The sequence below is a fragment of the Coregonus lavaretus genome (assembly GCF_964263955.1).
Source record: "Coregonus lavaretus genome assembly, chromosome: 5".
Classification (NCBI taxonomy): Eukaryota; Metazoa; Chordata; class Actinopteri; order Salmoniformes; family Salmonidae; genus Coregonus; species Coregonus lavaretus.
In genome coordinates, this window is record NC_139992.1 from 42,624,383 (window position 1) to 42,642,908 (window position 18,526).

Sequence of the window (18,526 nt, forward strand, 5' to 3'; positions counted from 1 at the left end):
AACAAGGAACAGGTAGCAGCACTCTGGGGGCAGAGGAAAGGCAACAGGAGGCCAATGACCTACCAGAAGATGTCCAGGGCGCTGAGGAACTACGCCCGGTCTGGAGAGATCTTCAAGGTGAAGAAGAAACTGACCTATCAGTTCAGCAGAGCCACCTTGAGTGCCTTGCGGAAGTGCCATCAGGGAAGACTGTAAAGGACACATTTTCACATGAAAAACTGTAATCCATTGTAAATATCAATCATCAATTCAATCATCATCAATTCAATCATCAATCATTTGAAGACTGACTTGATTTAGGCTATAGATTTTTATCAGTAGCTAGTCCTGTTGTGTGAGATTTTACACAGACAGAGGTATATGACTAGCATGTAATCTAGGCTTTTGCTATAGGATACTACACTGAGTGTACAAAACATTAAGGACACCTGCTCTATCCATGACAGATTGACCAGGTGAATCCAGGTGAAAGCTATGATTCGTTATTGATGTCACTTGTTAAATGCAACTCAATATTCGGAAGGTGATCCTAATGTTTGGTATACTCAGTGTATATGTAATAAACATTTTAATACTACATGTGTCACACATATATGAGCATATAAGTATTATACATACATACTTATACATATATTATGCACATATACACTGAGTATACCAAACATTAGGAACACCTAAGGTGTTGAAAGTGTTCCACAGTAGTGTTAAGTTGGCTGGATGTACTTTGGGTGGTGGACCATTCTTGAGACACATGGGAAACTGTTGAGCATGAAAAACCCAGCAGTGTTGCAGTTCGTAACACAAACCACTGCGCCTGGCACCTACTACCATACCCCGTTCAAAGTCACTTAAATCTTTTGTCTTGCCCATTCACCCTCTGAATGGTACACATACACAATCCTTGTCTCAATTGTCTCAAGGCTTAAAAATGATTATATAACCTGTCTCCTCCCCTTCATCTACACTGATTAAAATGGATTTAACAAGTAACATCAATAAGGGATCCTAGCTTTCACCTGGATTCACCTGGTCAGTCTATGTCATGGAAAGAGCAGGTGTTCTTAATGCTTTGTATACTCAGTGTATATTTAGGCAATAAGGCCAGAGGGGGTGTGGTATATGGCCAATATACCATGGCTAAGGGCTGTTCTTAAGCACGACGCAACCCGGAGTGCCTGGATACAGCCCCTAGCCGTGGTATATTGGCCATATACCACAAACTGCAAGGTGCCTTATTGGGGTTATAAACTGGTTACCAACGTAATTAGAAGAGTAAAAATTTATGTTTTGTCATACCCGTGGGCTTTCAGACAATCAGCATTCAGGGCTCAAACCATCCCACTTTATAATATATATTTTATAATATTTATGTTTCATAATGTTTACTTATGTTTCTTTCTTGTTAAATGTTAATAAAGTCTAAGAAATCTCATGAAAAATTATGTAATTGAAACGCATACCCAGACCACCTAACCATGTCAGGTGACTAGTTTGGCATTGATGCATTTTCAATTCATGAAATGACATAATCCATTCAGTTTTTCAACTAAATGTAACAATGTTTCTCGAGTGAAGTCTTCACGTTTGCATGATGGGAACTACATTCACGGCGGGAAAAAATCTGAGGCAGCTATGGAGCACGTGCATAATTAATCATCTCACCTGCCCAGCTGTTGACACCACTGAGGGGTAATAAGAACGGTTGACACGATCGAGAGACGCCACGTTTCCACCTGATAAACGTTTCTTTGAAAAAGTATGTAGTAGGCCTATTGCTTATGCATTAAAAGGAGTTCAGACAACGCTGCAGAGTGCCAAGGTGAGTTCGGGCTACTGCATTTTCTTTCATAGGCCTATATTTTGTTCGAGGGCATTTTCCGTTTGAAGTTGTTTGTGAAGAGTAGGCCTGGGGTCAGTGTATTCATTCCGCCAGTTGCAAAACGAAACAAGTTTCTATTGGACAAATTCAGGTATTTCCCGCCCCGTTTCGTTCTGTTTGCTTCCGTTTAAGAAACGTTTTGCAACAGAATCGGCGGAATTAATACGCCCCTACAGGAAGATTATAAAGTTATAGAGCCAACTGACTGAATCAAAATATTTAGATTGGCTGTTAGCCTAATTGCTACAGATGTGACTGATTGAAGTTCGTTTAGGCCTACAATGGTTGGCTGTTCCTAGGTGTCATTCTACTATGCTACCCATACAATGGCCCTAAACAGTGCCAAATACTGTTGGTTAAAGGGGCCCATATTGCAGGAAAATATTTCAAGGCTATACATAAATATTAGGATAGAATTTAGGCAATTAACCTATTATTTTACTACAGTAGGCCTAATAAAGCATTTTCTTTGTCATTCAAGCTCCACATTTCTTGGCACTGGACTGGAGAGCTGGAGGGTTTGGATAATTTTTGCCAACCAGTCCAGAGAGGGTCATATGCCTCTGCTCTATGGAATGCCCCTGGGCTCAGTTTTTCAAAAGTTATCCATCTGTATTTCGCCTATCCGATAGGATTAAATGCATAAAAATAGAATGAATAGAATATATGAATCATTGACTTGAATGGGGACCCCCGTTCTATTCATTCTATTTCTTTCCTATCCGATAGCCGAAATCCAGATAGATAACCTTTAAAAAACTGGGCCCTGAAGTCAGAGAGACATTTGATCAGAGCATGGGGAGTTCCATCACCATAAGGAGGTAGGAGTGAGTCTATTTACAGTCTACTTTCCATGCTACCCTCAACATTTAAAATGGGCCATTCTCCTCTGGGAACAGAATTATGCAGTAATGAGCATCACTGTAATAGCAGTCTCTTGGGCAGTCTCTTGGCTGAGTGTGATCCTTTGCCTGGTCTGTGTGATTGTCATCTCTCCTTTTGTGTGAGGTTAACAATTTGATGTAATCATTGACTAGAGTATGTCTACATACTATTGGTCTGCATGTGTACATGCCTGGGAGCATGTCATGGGTATGTGTTGGTGTTATTTTCATCATGTGTTCATGGGTAGAATGGTAAGAGCTGTTATGTCCTTGTGTTACCAACAGGGGTCAGTGTAGTTCCTCTGAGGGGCACTGTTGCCCCCTGGTTGTCCCTATTAGATCTCAAGGGTGACCTCATGGCTAAATCTCCCCTGTGATGCCAACTCCTGCCCAGACCAGGCAAATTCCAAATGGTTTTGTGTGCTCTTTGTAGCAGACCCACATGATACTGCCCTAAGCCTTGCATTTACCGCTGGAGCCCACTCTGAGTTATAAATGGGGTACAGAGCCTGTGTGTGTCTGTTACCAAGAAAGGCCACATACTTCAAAAATATCTGTGAAGGCAGTCACCTAACACTAGGCCTAAGTAAAGTCACGTTTTTTCTTCATGAAATCTGTCTGGTGTGAATCATTAAAGTCTTCCACGTCATTAGGAGACAATGTGCATAGTAGGTGTGCAGTATCATATGTAGAGATTCAACAAATTAGTTGTAGGTTTTCTTTATGAAGGGCTCTACTGTCCCATTTCAATAGGATAGCCTGAAAGGCTGCAGGCAGAGATGTCGTTTCAGATACAGTAAACACTCTTCTGTGTTCAATGGACAGGGGCAGCACTGCGCTGATATTGGACACACCTCGGTATGTTGTTGATACAGTGAATGATAGCGCAAGATGCAGTGGAACTGTTTTCAGGAACAACTAAAGTGTTGGTCCTCTGTAGCTCAGCTGGTAGAGCATGGCGCTTGTAACGCCAGGGTAGTGGGTTCGATCCCTGGGACCACCCATACACAAAAAAAATTATGCACGCATGACTGTAAGTCGCTTTGGATAAAAGCGTCTGCTAAATGGCATATTATATTATTGGTGAAATGGAATCCTACTGTTGAGTGGTTATGTTATGTTAAGTCTCAGCAGGAGCCTGGGACTGCCCACGATAAGAAGCCCTCATTGTTTGTGTTCTAAAAGCACCAAGATGACCTCTCCTTTTAAGTCCCAACAGCTTTAAGCCTTGTTGACCGAATCGTCACAGCCTCACTGGAGACCACTGCCTGATTTATCACTCACCCGACGTGCTAAAAGGTTAATTAGCCTCCTAGCAATCGCACCAATCTCAAAATTCTCTATCAAACCCTCTTTCCATGTCGGATATGTCAAATGTCAAGGTTAATGACAGCTTTCTAAGTATATGCCATATAACCACCGCCCAGGCAGCTCTCCAGTATTTATTGGCCCCGCAGGAAGGCCTACTTACTTGGACAGCATCCACCGAGGATTACACAGATCTCTGACACTTGGCAAGTTTATATAAGCTAGTCTTCTCAATCTTTTTATGTGCAGCGAACCCACAAAGTGTCCACCTCATTCAGGGTTGATGACCTGGGCAATGGTGGCATCCATTTCACGGAACACTAAAAAAAACCACAAAGTGTTGTACACCCAAAGTGCTGTCTATTTTGATACTGTATAAACAACGGACGGTCCAAGAGCCTCTGTCTGCCTTCTATATATTACATTAATTAATTAAGAAACAGTTGAAATGTTCAGTCCCATTTCTGTTTTTTGAATGTGCATGTATTACTCCTAAAAGTGCATCTATTTCACAAACAATGTGTTATCTGTACCGGTTTTGATATGGTATTTTAGAGTTCCAGGATAGTAGTGTATGTACCCCTATCAGATTACATCACACCTGTACAGCAAGACATTTGACGCCACACAGCCCTTTCAGCAAATCAGAGGAAACCAATCATCCACCACTGTTTGGACGAGGAATTAGAGCCTTTAGAATAAGAACCCCCCCCCCCCCCCCCCCCAGCACCATACAGAAGCCCTGGGAGAGCAGGCTATAGAGCTGGCATAGAGGACAGTGAGGACAGTGATGCTGGGGGCAGGATGGACCTGTACTCTCAGCTAGAGAGAGGAGGGGCCTGCTGCCCTGCTATATAAAGACAGGAAGCCCGTCTCCTCTAGATGTGTCACTGTGCCGCCTCTCCCCCATTGAGATTCCCATACTGTCCCACACTGTGCCCTCCTCATCTCTTCCCATCACTCTGGTCTGAGGGTCCAAGAGAATTTTGCTGGTGGTAGCCCATCTTCATCTCTCTCCCTCTGGACTGAGGGCTCCCACGCCCCACCTGGCCTCCCATACAGTCACGCTGATCTGAAGGCACGTACCTACCTGCAGCTTTTCATTCATTGACGCTTTTCTTGGGACCCGGCTCAAGATGCCAGAGCCCACAAAGAAAGGTAGGAGTGCCCCTGTTCTCCTCACTGAGTGTACAGAAAGGATTTCAGCATAGTGTACTGTACAACCTGTCCTGAAGCAACGCTTTGTTCGAATTTCAGACTGCATCTAGGATCCTGCTTGTTTAATGTATTAACAACAGCTGATAACTGGTACTAATAATTGTAATGCATATATTCTTTTACTTTCATGTTGTAATTATTGGTTGGTTTTCTCTACTGGCATATAATATGAGGAAAAGTTCCATTAACCCTTAATTCCTTTTTCTTGTTGTGTAAATAAGGGCAAAATATTTATTTTGCAAGGTTTCTTTTGGTGTTTGTTTTGTTCGTTTGTCGGCATTATTGAGTAGTTATTTAGCATTAGACAAAATAAGTTCTCTAAACTATACTTTGAGAGTTCCCAGGAATTTGCTCACGGTAATTGAGAAAGTGACTTTGGCGACAACAGTACTGTATTTCTGCTTGGATGTTTCTACCTCATCTGTGGAGATAGAGATCCAGGTGGTTTATAAAAAAAAACTGCTGTTGTTGCTGCTGTTGGCATGATGGACAGTGGTCTCATGGTGATTAGGAGCCCACTGGCTGGATGGAGACGTGATGAGCCCTGGTGGAGGAATGTTGATGAGCCCTGGTGCTTGGCGCTGGGCTGAGCTGGACACCAGCGAAGAAGACCCCTGAATGGTGATACAATCTGGATGGACTGTCTTGGGATCGTGTTGGGATGAAGATGCTTTCCGGATGATGGATACATTCCGTCCTCGGTCTTGCTGATGACTGATGAATGGATGGCAGGGTGGATGACATGTTATTTTGCAGCAGAAGCCAAACAAGATCCCTCAAACCCATCCAAAACTCCATATTCATCTCCCTCCTCCTTTCTATGGTAGAGCCCTCAATAGCATACCGCTGCTTGTCTGCATAGACCTAATCACTCTGTGTCCGTCTTGTCTGTAATTCTGCTATGCTAGTATTTCCTCCCTCTCCATTAGTTCAGATCTTTGAGGACTTTGCTCAATAGTAAGACATGCCCATGTACAGGAACAGTACAGTATATTCATCACTTGGACACCACCCCAATGGAGTGAATAACACGTTTTATTATAAACCGTTTATCTTCTGGTGGACCGTAGCTTTATCTGCAGCAGAATTCGCACATCAGGAATGGCACGCACTCTCTTCTCTCCACACATACATCCAGGCCACTCTACCGGTGCATTCTCTCCCCTGTAGGACAATGGGGCTTATAGGCTGGAATGGGAGGGCTTTGCAATATTGCTTTCATGGAAGTTATTCAATAAATATTGTGGCAATAAATATGAGGACTAGACCAGGTATGCAGCAACCGGTCCAATCCACCTTTTGGCATCTTTAAACAGTCAGCTGTGAGCTCTAAAAACATTCCATTCACTTTACTGGCCTTATTCTGATTTCAGTACCAGTTTATTACTTGCCCGTGTTGCTTTGATAGGGCTCTCAATAAATGTCAACATCTCAATGTAGTGTAGCAGAGGCTGGGTGAGCTAGGAGAAGTTTAAAATCTATGACGTCGCTTCGGGGTGAGGCACCATGAGACTGTTGGACAGCTTAGCTTCCTCTTGTACATGTATAACACACAGCACTACTGTAAAGTGTGTTTTATTAGTACATGTGAGATGCCTCCAGAAAGTTCATCCACCATAATAAACATTCATGATCCCGTCGGAGTCAAACACACAGGGGAAAGGGAGGCAGTTGCATGCCAGTCCACCGCAACCACCTTCCATAAATAGCTGCTCTGTTGCAGAAGACTAGATAAATGACTGTGAAAAAAGTATTGTTCTTATAAAGGACTGAACAGCTGAAGAGGAGGAGGCTGCTGGAGGTGGTGTTGGTTTAGACTGCAAGACTTTAAAAATCAGGATGAGAGATGACGGACTGATTGACTGGCTGGCTGGCTGAGTGGCCCTTGGAGCTCTTGGGACCTGGATTCCTTGGTCCCTGGAATAGTTCAGAATGAGCAGACTTTTAATCCCCATCCTTCATACTCTCTCGCTCTGTCGCTCTCTCTCTCTTGCGCTCTTTCTCACTCACCACCCGCCATTGTCACACCATCATTTTAGATGATGATTCACTCAGGGCACTCAGGGGTCAGACGTACGGTCATTGAATATCTCATTCAGAGTCAAGAGGCCAGCATCCTCCACTACACCCACTGTGCCTGCTCTCAGCAAAAGTCTTGGGTTTCAGTGGGAAGAAAGCCCACATCCTCAGCTCTGTATATTTACAACCGCTCAGCCCCCATCACTCTCCCTGCTCTGTTACCTCAGACAGCATGGTCGTCGCTTTACGAATTCCACTCCATAAATCAAGCCTTTAGGTAAACAACACAGGGAGACCCTGTCAGCTGCTAATCGCCAAACCACAGCCCCACATCCACACTGAGGTTGTCAGCAGTTCCTTTCTGTGGCCTTTTCACTTCTAGCAGCACTCATTCTCAGAACTCCTAGCAACCAGGAGTCTGTCATTCTGCAACGAACGGACACACTCCCTTAAGTGGACTGCCGGTCCATCCGACACACAATAGTCACAAAGAAGAGGTGTTGATAAATGGTGTACATTAAAAAGTTCTGGGGGTCTATATTAAGAAGCAACGGTAGTTTGGCTCCCGTTGAAGTCACCATGAGTCCATCTGTCTGCACAACAGCATGGGCGACAGCTGAACATACCTGCAGAGTGGTCAGCTGCACTGGGAAGTTCGCAGAGGTGAAACAAAACCCTTCTCTGCGATTAGACAAAGAATGCCTCCCTGTAGTGCACATTGATGTGTGTGGGACCCTATAGGATCCTGATGTGATGAGCCAACGGCACGTTTTTGGTGAGGTGTGTCAATTAGTAAATCTGAACTGCAGTGTCCGGCGGGAATCACAAAAGAGTGGCTGGACAACAGGGTTTTGGCTGTGTTGCAGACTGGAGAATAGAGGGGTTGGGAGGTCATTATGGTTCCAATAATGATAATTGTGTATGGACTTTGGATTACAGTATGTACATTATTACTGTAATTAGGCACACAGGGACTTAGGAATGAGAGATGGATGGGAGTTACTGTATATCAAAATGAGAGAGGAAATTGGCAAAGGCAATAGATGTGAAGAGAGAGGGGAGTGGACAGAGAAGTCACACTGGGGCAGGGCAGACTGTCTTACAGGGAGAGAGTTACTTCATATGGTCCTAGGACTCTGGGACTTTGGACAGGAATGGCACAGTAATGCACAGTATTTCTCCGGATCATTAACAAAGGACCCGTCGTGCCTGGCACAGGGCAGGGTGGCAGCCTGTGAATCCCTGCAGAATTCATAGGCTGCTGTGCCAGGCCCAGTGCTCATCGCTGAGTTCCACTCTCTGTGGAAATGGACAGGCTAGCAACAGAGCTAGGGGAGTACACTGTCATCACTCTCCAAAAATCCCCCCTACACCCCATCTCTTTTTCCTCTCGGCCCCTTACTCACTCACTCAGTCAGTGGCCGTGTCCAAAATCTGGCTTGCCTACTACTTTAACTGCATACTGTGTACTAATCGTACTATGTACTATTTAGCACACACTGTTTAGTAAAAAGTATGCAGTATGCCATGGCCGAAATGTACTACTTTTGGTCCGTTCAAGACAACTGGGAATACGGAAACAAAACGAGCTCAGACTGGGAAAAATTGGGACGTCGGTGATCTTCAAAACTATTTTTCCCAGTCGTAGCACGTTTTTTTCCTGAGTTCCCTGCTGTCTTGAATGCACCGTCAGTTACGTCTTCATATGAACCAGAAAGGATCGTCTGTAGCCCCACCCAGTGACCTTTCCATGTTGTTGTTTTGGGTTTATGTTAGCTAAATAGCTAGCATTTGGAACTATGTATTTGGAGTAAACTTGAGTGTACCGTAGGCCTACGCATGTATTAATTGAAGAGTCACCTGAAGCTTGAGAGTAATGGGAGATGCAGTAGAGGAATGCAGTGCTGAGGCTACTACTCTGAACTGTGTGTGGTGAGCTTTCTGGCGCCCAGAGCTGCTGAGGCATCACCCAAGTGGGTGCTATACATTGTGAAGGAGAAGTCCAGTGGCTACAGGACTCAGGCTGTTTCCCAGAGCAGCCCACAACAAGATCGTCACCGGACTGCATCTTCATCAACCATCTCCCTGACCACATTCCTCTGATCAAGCCATGAACTGTCCCTCTCCATCTTTGGAGGATGCATGCACTCTATTGGTTGACCTAGCCAACTGTAGCTAGGCTACTCATGATGTGTTGCTTGTTTGTTTTTTTTACATTTGATGCACTTTGAGATTATGAAAAGTGCTATTGAAATGTAATCAATTATCATACCAAAGAACATTTAGTTTAGTAGAGCAGAAAGCTCTAACGAAGGCCGAGAGCAGTGTGCAGGTTTCTTTTTTCATCCTAAACAACAGTGATACTAGCCAGAGCAGTGTGCATGTTTCTTTTTCACCATAAACAACAGTGATACTAGCCAATTGTTACCATGCACCTGCAACAAGCACAGGAGGTTGGTGGCACCTTAATTGGGGAGAACAGGCTCGTGGTAATGGCTGGAGCGGAATCAGTGGAATGGTATCAAATACATCAAACACATGGTTTCCAGGTGTTTGATGCCATTCCATTTGCTCCATCCGGCCATTATTATGAGCCGTTCTTCCCTCAGCAGCCTCCACTGGGCCAACAACATAGCTCAGATGTGCGAGTGCATTTTTGAATGTTGAAATGTTGAAAGTAAACACACCAACAGTAGATGTATTGGTGTCAACTATTTAATTTTTTTACAAACAAAGCTATTGTATAATGATAATACTGTAGTAATATTTTTTTTGTTTTGATTGCATGTTTTCCAGCCTGTGTTTTATAATATAATATATTTTCTTGTACTATATGCAAATGTGAGTGGTGTAAGCGTGGTTATCAGGCTCAAGATAGAAATCTGTTGTTTTTGGTGCCAAAGTCCCTGTGGGCTGATATCAGTCTTGGTGTAAGTGCTCCTCTTGTAGCCTCTATCTGTCACTGTCTGCTGGCGTCTCCATGTCTGTGTTTGCCTGTTACTGTGTAATCCATCCTCAGTCTACCAGGCTAATGTGACGATTGGGTGGAATTCCCTGTCCTCCAGTCTGCATATTGACACACGACATCAGAATGGAAGATTGTCAAACTTGCATTGACTTTCAATAGGAAGAGGAAAGAGGAAGAACCACTGTGTTGCGCGAGAGTGGAGATTTTCAATCTAACATTCTCGTAAGGACCAGACGAGAACTCACGTGACTCTGTTTCACTAACCCATTAATAACACACAAGGTAAATGTTTAAACCCGATAGGCTAGGGCGTACCAAGGGATGGATAGAGACTTTGATCCACTGATGGCTGTAAGTCCCTTAATAGGTTTAGATTGTAGTGTCCAAATATGTGCCATGATCAGTCCAGACAGTGCAGAGTAAAGAAATGCCCCCATTTTGAATTGTTCTCTTTTGTCTCTGTTTTGCAGATGAGACGCCCAATGGTGAAAAAGGTCAGTGAAGGGTGATGCCCAACAATGTTCTTTCACCTCACACAGCACTGGCTTTGAGCAGAGAACTTGGTATGAGAGAATTATTATGGGAAACTTTGGTTATGTCATGCAGGAGAGAATGTATCCCATATTAGGTTGGCAGTCTTGGTCTATTAGATGGTGGAAACCATGTTTTTGCAAATGTGAAAGCACATTAACGTACTACTGAGGCTGCATGTAATGTGGCTATTCCACCTCCGACTTCAGTGTGAATGTGTAAACACGGTCGCTGGTTTAAACACTGTAAATGTGGAGGGTCTACATGTCCTTGGCAATAGAACTGTTGTACTACTGTGGCTCAGTGTTCAGTGGTGACGACCGACTGGTCAGAATCTACACATTCCCCCGGCGGACCGGCTGATCCAGGCCTGTTGATTCAGCTGACGCTCCTGCCCCCCCATGTGACCAGGGCGCTGGCGTGTTATTGGCCGCCTGCCGACGCCAGGCTTTGACCTTAGAAGCAGCGGCAGCATCTTGGGCCTGTGGCTTCGTACAGTGGGGGGCATAGCTCTGCTCCTGCACACAGGTTTAGGCTAAATGTATCCCTGGGCGGGCACTGCTATGATTTTATGTACTTCTCTGAAAGTATTCAATTGTAATTGTGCCAAAAATACTGTAATTGTGCTTCAGAATGAGAATCGTCTCAGATTTTATAGTGTAGTTGTAAAGTCAAAAATAAGATTCAGTCAGAATTTGCACAAAGATTAAGTCTGAGTAAACCTGTCATACAGTAAGTAAATGACATATTTTAACCCTGTAATATATTTCATCCATCAACTAAATCCCCTCACGGTTAAGCACCAAAACAGTGAATCTGGTTCAGCCAAATGGTTGTAAAAGTCTTCTGAATTTTTCTCCCTATGTATCGTTGAAGGGAAATTTTGTTTTAGGTGATCATCTACACTCAGAAAATATCCCACTGTATTGATATTGTGTACGAACGAGTACAGTAAAATACACTGTATGTGTCCCAATCTGTGTGTAACTGAAGGGAAAATGGCGAGTGAGGTCGGGCATACAGTGAGTAAGTATGCCCATTTGTGAGAGAGTGAGTATGTTAGAGGCTAGATGTGGAGGCTTTGTGCTATAAAAAGCAGCTCTTCCACCCCTGTTATATTTGTCACATACTCAGAGAGTGTTGCCCCAGACAGTAGTGAGGCGCCCATGCCCACACCTGAGATATCCCTCAAGGTCTCGCCTCCACCCCCAGGTGGGTACCCATGCACTGGTGTCATACTCCTCCTTTCTCCCCTTCCTCCCCCTTTATTATGTTCCACCTTGCATACCCCTCCTTTCTCCCCTCCCACACTCTTCCCAGGTGATTCATTTGCACACCATACTAACAACACGCGTGTTTGTTGTTGTGTGTCCACCGTTCTTATTTCTCTTAATTTATAATGGGATTTCTCGACGGTTCCTCGATGACACACACATTCACACACAAACAATATGCATATAAGTCAAAATAGTCTACGTGCGATCCGAATAAGTCAACTTCCTGATAAGCAGCACATATGATGCACATAATTACGTAGTTGCACTGCTGCTAACACACTCCCGTGCTCGCGTTGCTGTGATGCTCTGTCCCAATACTGGCTTGTGCTTTCTCTACCAAGTATGTCACCATTGTGTGTGTGACTGTATGAGGTATTGGAATATGGAATTTTCCACAGGAAGTCCATTCAGTGTGAATGAGGAAGTATAAGTTTAATTGTTACATTCAGCAGGTAGCCGTCAATACATTCCATTGTTATGTTGACATTTCTGGGAACTGTTATGATTAATAATGAAAATTGATTTTTAGAGCTTTTGTTACATTGTAATGAAGTCTTGTACAAGCTTGCTGAATAAGTAAAACTCTACTTCCTTGAAGTTTCCAGGACTAGCTATAGATGTGCAATGACCAGATTGGTAACATCCCTAAATTTTTACCTGGTAGTTGGCAATGAGATGGAAAACGTTTTATAATTTGTATCAATTTTGAACGCCTGTCATGCATTCAGACATGACTGTCAATGGAAAGACCCAATCTGGTTGCTGGCTATCTATGCTCATCCATTCCCAGCCAGCACCTCATATATACTGCAGTGTTTTGAGAGGCTGTCAGTGCTTTTGCTCGAGGCTTGCTGCTCCAGCCTGGCGTTGTTATCTGCCGTACAGAACAACCGGTAGAGACTGAGGGGAAGGATCCACAGCCCATAGAGGTGCTTAAGCCTGTAGAGCCTCAGCCTGTGGTTGCTAAGGAGACAGAACCAGTAGAGAATGGGTCTAAAGAACCAGAACCAGAGGCGGTTGCGGTCAGGGCTAAAGAGCAAGTAGAGTCTGTGAACTCTGAAGTAAAGGAGGAGGCCCTGTCCCCTTGCTCACCCCCACCGCCTGGTAAGTAAAATTCACTCAGCCATTCACAGTAGAAGCGCATGCTATTTACTATAACTAAAGCTATAACTGAAGGCCCAGAGTTTTTCCTGATCAGGTCATGTGGTTAGGAAAAACTCCAGCCTCTACTCATAAATAGTAACAAGCGCTTCCGTTCAATTGTCCCACTCTCAAACCATTGATTGAAGCAGTTTGACTCTAGTCTGTGCTAGAGTCAGATTCATAGTGTTGGTCTTTGCTAAGGCCCTTTATCTTCTCCCAATAGATCGTATGGGCCAAAGTTCCATTCAAATCAGGCAATGTATTGATTGAATCTGTATGAATCAGGGTTTTATTTGGATTGAAGCGCTGTTTATAATGACTTTGCTTTCTGCAGTGTCGACTAGTGCATTTTTATATACATTAAGTTCTAAGACTTCTAAGGCGAATGTGCCCCCAAAGTTGTGACTGATAGCTTTTTCATGGTAAAACGGCACATGTAGGCTACATGTAAATGCAGCATGCCTACTGTGTGCACAGTTCAGTGTGCACTTTATGGCACATACAGTTGGAGTTAGCAGTTTGCTTGTATTAGAAATTGATGACTGAAAAAAACTTAGTGCTGTGTGAGTGGAGGAGATAGACGGTAAATTTAATCTGTGAGAGCCTTGTCCCAATTCAGCAACCCCCTTGCCTACGGTGAAGGAGGAAGCAGAGCCAGTTGTTACGGAGGTTACCCAACCTCCAGAACCAGTTGTTACAGTGGTTACCCTACCACCACCCCCACCTCCAGAACCAGTTGTTATGGTGCAGGTTACCCTACCACCACCCCCACCTCCAGAACCAGTTGTTATGGTGCAGGTTATCCCACCACCACCCCCACCACCAGCAGGTCTGGAAGAGTGTGTGTCTGTGCAAATACACGAACATGTGTATGTGCATATGCAAGACCGTGTGTATATAGGTAGGCTACGTTTATGTGCGTATGCACAAACATGTGTTGGTGTGTGTGTGTATGTGTCTATGTTTGTGTGTGTGTGTGTGTGTTTTCTGTGTCTATTCTTCTCAGTACAGTTTACAGATTGTTTCTAGGTTTCATAGTGAGGTTATAATGTAGCAACAATCCCTTGAACACTTTCTCTATAACGTCCTTATTTTAAAGAAATAGCGCCCCTTGTGTGCACTTCTAGTAATACCGTATACCCAGATATGGTACAGAAACGGTATGAAAATCTGGATACCACCCAACACTACTCTCTAATGTCTCTGGAGGTGGAGCTGAGCTCAGTTACTCTTTTGATCGACGACAAGCAAGTTAGGTCTTAATCTTTCGTATCCCTTGTGGACATTCTTGTGTTCTTCTGGCTGCTGCTTGTCAACTTCAATCACTCTCTTCCTCTCACAGTGCTTCTCACTTGTGCTTCCAGCTTTCCTAAACCAAGTTTGTGGTGTTACGCATAATTACTTTATCTTACGTACACGTGTGATCTCTCACATCTCTCACCGTCCACTCCCATCCCATAGACACTGGTGTGGTCTCTCACAGGACACGCTTCGATCTCATGATCAACACGTTTGTGGTCTCGTACACTTCATCTATCCATTTCAAAGACATGCATATGTGGTGGTGTTGTGTCGTGTCAGTCCCATGTTCTGTCTTGTCTTGCATGCTTTGTCTTGTGGCTTGTCTTGTTGGCCTGCCGTGCCGGTGATGGACTTGGAGCTTTTTGATAGGTGGGTCTGTGTCAATCACACCTTTATTGCAGATAAAGATGATGACGCTAAAACCAACACCCCATCACCACCGCCCCCACCAGGTTGGTAACCATGACAAACCATCCCCCCTTTCCCACCTTTTCAAGTCAGTTACCATGGAGACTCCACTATATGACAGTGCTTCCATCAACACCCCAAAACTCATTTTTGCTGGAGACAGTTACTGTGGGGAAGAGTCTAACTATAGAGAACACTATGGATAGATTGTGGATGGGTCTTTTAAACACCAGGTTTTTCTCAGACCTTTGGAATATATATTCCTGATGTGCATTTAATACTTGCACATGGCATTTTGCTGGTTAGAATATTCAGGATCAGCTCTTAAACTATTGCAATATATGTTTGTGCATATCACATACATATGTTTTTTACATTCATGCCAATTCAAAAATGCCAAAGCATAATTCCTACAAGCACACAAACCTTTATTTATTATAATTCTCAAATAAAGGTATGGATGTGAAGATCACATCTCACATATATATATATATATATACACACACACAATGCCTTCAGAAAGTATTCACACACCTTGACTTTTTCTACATTTTGTTGTCTTACAGCCTGAATTTAAAATTGATTAAATAGAGAATTTGTGAAACTGGCCTACACACAATGATGTCAAAGTAGAATTATGTTTTTTGATTTTTTTTTTTTACAAATTACTTAAAAATGAAAAGCTGAAATGTCTTGAGTCAATAAGTATTCAAACCCTTTGTTATGGCAAGCCCAAATAAGTTCAGGAGTAAAAATGTGCTTAACAAGTCACATAATAAGTTGCATGGAGTCACTCTGTGTGCAATGATGGTGTTTAACATGATTTTTGAATGACTACCTCATCTCTGTACCCCACACAAACAATTATCTGTAAGGTCCCTCAGTCGAGCAATGAATTTCAAACACAGATTCAACCACAAAGACCAGGGAGGTTTTCCAATGCCTTGCAAAGAAGGGCACCTATTGGTAGATGGGTAAAAAAAAAAAAAAAAAGCAGACATTGAATATCCTTTTCAACATGGTGAAGTTATTAATTACACTTTGGATGGTGTATCAATACACCCAGTCACTACAAAGATACAGGCGTCCTTCCTAACTCACAATAACCTAAAACACAAGGCCAAACATACGCTGGAGTTGCTTACCAAGACGACATTGAATGTTTTCACTTTTTCATTAAGGGGTATTGTGTGTAGATGGGTGAGAGGGAAAAAAACCATTTAATCCATTTTGAATGCAGGCTGTAACATGACAAAATGTGGAATAAGTCAAGGGGTGTGAATACTTTCTGAAGGCACTGTATATACACACATACCACGTATGCTCATAATGTATACTGTATGTATATTATATGTTATGTATATATGATGATACAGTGGGGGAAAAAAGTATTTAGTCAGCCACCAATTGTGCAAGTTCTCCCACTTAAAAAGATGAGAGAGGCCTGTAATTTTCATCATAGGTACACGTCAACTATGACAGACAAATTGAGTAAAATAAATCCAGAAAATCACATTGTAGAATTTTTAATTAATTTATTTGCAAATTATGGTGGAAAATAAGTATTTGGTCACCTACAAACAAGCAAGATTTCTGGCTCTCACAGACCTGTAACTTCTTCTTTAAGAGGCTCCTCTGTCCTCCACTCGTTACCTGTATTAATGGCACCTGTTTGAACTTGTTATCAGTATAAAAGACACCTGTCCACAACCTCAAACAGTCACACTCCAAACTCCACTATGGCCAAGACCAAAGAGCTGTCAAAGGACACCAGAAACAAAATTGTAGACCTGCACCAGGCTGGGAAGACTGAATCTGCAATAGGTAAGCAGCTTGGTTTGAAGAAATCAACTGTGGGAGCAAATATTAGGAAATGGAAGACATACAAGACCACTGATAATCTCCCTTGATCTGGGGCTCCACGCAAGTTCTCACCCCGTGGGGTCAAAATGATCACAAGAACGGTGAGCAAAAATCCCAGAACCACACGGGGGGACCTAGTGAATGACCTGCAGAGAGCTGGGACCAAAGTAACAAAGCCTACCATCAGTAACACACTATGCCGCCAGGGACTCAAATCCTGCAGTGCCAGACGTGTCCCCCTGCTTAAGCCAGTACATGTCCAGGCCCGTCTGAAGTTTGCTAGAGTGCATTTGGATGATCCAGAAGAGGATTCGGAGAATGTCATATGGTCAGATGAAACCAAAATATAACTTTTTGGTAAAAACTCAACTCGTCGTGTTTGGAGGACAAAGAATGCTGAGTTGCATCCAAAGATCACCATACCTACTGTGAAGCATGGGGGTGGAAACATCATGCTTTGGGGCTGTTTTTCTGCAAAGGGACCAGGACGACTGATCCGTGTAAAGGAAAGAATGAATGGGGCCATGTATTGTGAGATTTTGAGTGAAAACCTCCTTCCATCAGCAAGGGCATTGAAGATGAAACGTGGCTGGGTCTTTCAGCATGACAATGATCCCAAACACACCACCCGGGCAACGAAGGATTGGCTTCGTAAGAAGCATTTCAAGGTCCTGGAGTGGCCTAGCCAGTCTCCAGATCTCAACCCCATATAAAATCTTTGGAGGGAGTTGAAAGTCTGTGTTGCCCAGCGACAGCCCCAAAACATCACTGCTCCAGAGGAGATCTGCATGGAGGAATGGGCCAAAATACCAGCAACAGTGTGTGAAAACCTTGTGAAGACTTACAGAAAACGTTTGACCTGTGTCATTGCCAACAAAGGGCATATAACAAAGTATTGAGAAACTTTTGTTATTGACCAAATACTTATTTTCCACCATAATTTGCAAATAAATTCATAAAAAATCCTACAATGTGATTTTCTGGATTTTCTTTTCTCATTTTGTCTGTCATAGTTGACGTGTACCTATGATGAAAATTACAGGCCTCTCTCATCTTTTTAAGTGGGAGAACTTGCACAATTGGTGGCTGACTAAATACTTTTTTCCCCCACTGTATTATACATGTATTGTTTTGGTTTGTCCTAGACCTCAACTATGTTGATACCATCCCGGTTCTCTTATCTTGAATTGTCTTATATGTATTCATATTCAGTTCATTGGAACTTGTTGGTAAGAGTAATTAGAAGTTTCATGTCATACTTTTTCCGATTACAAGGCCATAAGGACAATTTGTCATACTTTTTCAGATTTACAAGGCCATAAGGGCAATTCGTCATACTTTTTTTGTCAGTCATCACAAAGGGTCAATAGCAATATTCCTCACCAGGGTCAATAGCAATATTCCTCACCAGAGTCAAATAAATTGACTAGTTAAAAACACAAATGAATACCAATAATACTGTGCTTTCTTTCACAGAGGATGCCAATACACTCAAGAAACTCTCTATTGAGATGCCTAGTAAGATCTCTCTGTTAATCCTACAACTATAGCTCTGACCAAACTTGTCATTTTGATCGGAATGTTACAACTGCCTGGATGTAGGAAACATGTTCGGAGACATGTTTATTTCTAGAAGGTGTTTTGTGTGATTTTTTAAGTTAGTTATTTTTCCAACCTGAAGATATGAGATTGTTAACGGTGAAATATATTACATTAACACCATAAT

General features: G+C 43.0%; 1 protein-coding gene across 1 annotated transcript in view; it reads left to right on the forward strand.

The window, feature by feature from the left end:
- Nucleotides 1–5,207: 5,207 nt before the first annotated feature.
- The window catches only part of LOC311129260 (myosin-binding protein C, slow-type-like), a gene marked incomplete at its 5' end in the record, with an annotated part of 32,757 nt that continues 19,438 nt past the window's right edge, over nt 5,208–18,526 (forward strand). Inside the window, 7 exons of the mRNA XM_084161553.1 lie at nt 5,208–5,229; nt 10,747–10,770; nt 11,942–12,019; nt 12,970–13,188; nt 13,847–14,056; nt 14,931–14,981; nt 18,277–18,318. Of these exons, the coding sequence (XP_084017679.1) occupies nt 5,208–5,229; nt 10,747–10,770; nt 11,942–12,019; nt 12,970–13,188; nt 13,847–14,056; nt 14,931–14,981; nt 18,277–18,318 (646 nt within the window). The remainder of the gene's footprint in view (nt 5,230–10,746; nt 10,771–11,941; nt 12,020–12,969; nt 13,189–13,846; nt 14,057–14,930; nt 14,982–18,276; nt 18,319–18,526) is intronic.